The sequence below is a fragment of the Egretta garzetta genome, unplaced genomic scaffold (assembly GCF_000687185.1).
Source record: "Egretta garzetta isolate BGI_Z169 unplaced genomic scaffold, ASM68718v1 scaffold356, whole genome shotgun sequence".
Classification (NCBI taxonomy): Eukaryota; Metazoa; Chordata; class Aves; order Pelecaniformes; family Ardeidae; genus Egretta; species Egretta garzetta.
Window position 1 is genome coordinate 467,631 of NW_009260019.1, and position 2,590 is coordinate 470,220.

The window sequence follows — 2,590 nt, forward strand, 5'->3', positions numbered from 1 at the left end:
GCAGGTCCTGTACCAGTCGCATAGGTTTGGGGGAGCTGGGCTGGTTCTGGTTGGAGGTGCCAGGTGAGTGACTCATGAGAGACACTTCCTCCGCAGGGCTTCCGTGATTCTCATTGGCCATTTCTCAGCAACCGCACTAGAAAAAAATACACAGAAAATCCACGTTACAGCAGGAAAGATCCCAGATCCACTTGGCCCACTCAGCTGTGGCACTACAAGTCCATTCTGACAATAAAACAGGGTTTGCACTAGTACACACAAAAGAGCACCTAACACCCGAAAACCACCTGTTATCCTAGATTCAACCAGATATGAGGAATGCTGAGCTTTAAATGGTGTCAAGCAGGGAGTTCTTAAGGCCAGCATTCAAAATACTCACTTTTCAGCTAGATCTCCTCTAAGAGTGCAGCGCCTGGTCCCATACATCAGGACTGAGAGCATAAAAAATAAAATACACTCCTCTGTGAACATGTACCACCTTCTGCCACGCTAATGCTACCAGCCATATATGATCTGTTATCCTCAGAGACAGTTTAAATCAACATTTACACACACGTAACTGCACATAATTTAAACAAAAGGCTTTTATTAAAAAACTTCTGCTATATAAAATAGCCCTAGTGCTTCACTAATAACAGCCTTCTGTGGTTCAGAGAACCGCAGGCTAGGAGCCAGGCACTCCTGAATGATTTTCCTCAGTGTGTCCCAGGCCCAGGACCAGCCGTAAGGCCTCAGCCAGGCTGTTTTAGCCTTTGGTACTTTTTCATCTTCATAACAGCTACACAAAAAAGGGTCTGTTGAAACAATAAAGCTCATCTTAATCATAATTAAATGTTGCCAGCTGGAGAGAAACAGCCAGGCTTTTCCTCTCTTAGTCACCATTCTTCCCCCCAGGGAAGTTTCTGAAACAGCACTGCAGATTGCTCCCCTCCGGCAGCCCTAAATACAGTAGCGATGAACTGGGGGGAAACAAGGCCCTTTAAATAATTACTGTGCACCTCAGTTACTTAACTCTATTCAGGCCTTTGGAGACACCCTACACAACACCAAAGCTGGGGCTATACAGAAGTGTGTTTTTTAACTGAGCACCCCAGTACCCCCACCAGTAGGCTCCCACTGCTTAAACGAAAACTCTGGTTTACTTTGCATGCCCAGTTATTTTGGATGTATTCACCTTTGCTGTCCATAAAAACCATGCTGGCTATTTCAGAAGAGCAGAATGGTAGGAGCTGACAACGATCAAGAATTAGCAGGCACTAGCTAAGCGGTCTATAGTACCGGTTGTGGAATCAGTGTGATGCAGGCCCGGGCTGAAGAACACCTGACCCTTCCAACATCTCGGAAGACGTTTCCGTTCTTCCAGCAAGGGTAAGCATGGGAAAGTGTGGGACACTGCAGAAACCTAGAGTTTTGGTCTCTGCTCAGAACTAGGCAGAGAACAATAACCAAGCCCACAGGCAAAAGCGTCTGCTACAGAGCGCACCAATGCAATCAGACATTTAATGGCCTCATCAGGTGAGTGTTGCACAACATCTGTTCACTCACGCTTCCTCCTGAACTCCAACCCTGCCGTGCCCTCTACAGCCACTCCACATCAGCTAGCTGCCAGAAGGCAGAAGGTTAGCCCAGCCATCTCAGAGAGACACGGCAGGAGCTCAAACTCACGTGGGGGCCATCAGTGCAAGGAAGCCCACAGGAGCCCGAGGGGCCCTAGGGCTGCAAGGCACGAGCCTCACCGGGCAGTACTGCCGGTGCAGTAACTTCGGAAGGATGTGTTTAGCCCCTCCTCCTTAAACATAAAAACATGCAGTTGCTGATGTGTCCTGCACATTACACAGACAACACAGGTTATAGTGAACTGGTATCTACTGATGGGGCCAGACCTCCTGAAGGGAGCCAAGGATGTATTTCAAGAAGTTACAGATAGCGCTGGGTATCAAGATCCTCCTAGACTGGACAGCGTGCACTGGCTGCAGCAACTTGCCAGTGTTTTTCACCACCGATCGCTCAAAACAGCTGTCAAACACTGGGTTTGCCTTCTCCCATTTATGGATAAACTAGAATGGTGGAAGTAGACAAGAAGCTTTATCACTTGATCAGTGTTGATGAGTATTAAATCCAAGTACCCTTAAGGTCTGGGAAAAGGAAAAAAGCAAACTAACAGGAATCCTAGCAGAAACAACTCTATTTTTATGGAACTAGTATTGGGACTTAAGACAGTGAAAGGGATCCAGAGTAAGCATTTTATGGTGATTACGGTATTGTCTTTATACACCATGGCAATGCATACAGTACTTCACAGACACAGTAGAACGCTGTCCCTGCCCAGAGAGCTTACAACCTAGGAGCAGCAGCACAACCAGAGAGACCACAGCAAGGTGGAAGACACAAAGCAGAGAAGTACAGCAAACAGGATCATTATTTGTTTCCATTTCACCGAGGTAGGATTTTACACAAGACAACAGCAAATGCAGACAAAGGAGAGCAGCGGCAGCCCCCTGGGACACGGCAAGGCTCTCCCTCATCCCAGAACCAGGGCTGCTTCGGGAGGCTGGAAGCCAGGCCACTGCCTCCTTCCACCAGTACTTCT

General features: G+C 47.7%; 1 protein-coding gene across 1 annotated transcript in view; it reads right to left on the reverse strand.

Annotated features, from left to right (window-relative positions):
* The window catches only part of PCIF1 (PDX1 C-terminal inhibiting factor 1), an 8,572-nt gene extending 8,436 nt beyond the window's left edge, over positions 1 to 136 (reverse strand). Inside the window, exon 1 of the mRNA XM_009640658.2 lies at positions 1 to 136. Within this exon, the coding sequence (XP_009638953.1) occupies positions 1 to 121 (121 nt within the window). The 5' untranslated portion in view covers positions 122 to 136.
* Positions 137 to 2,590: the final 2,454 nt, after the last annotated feature.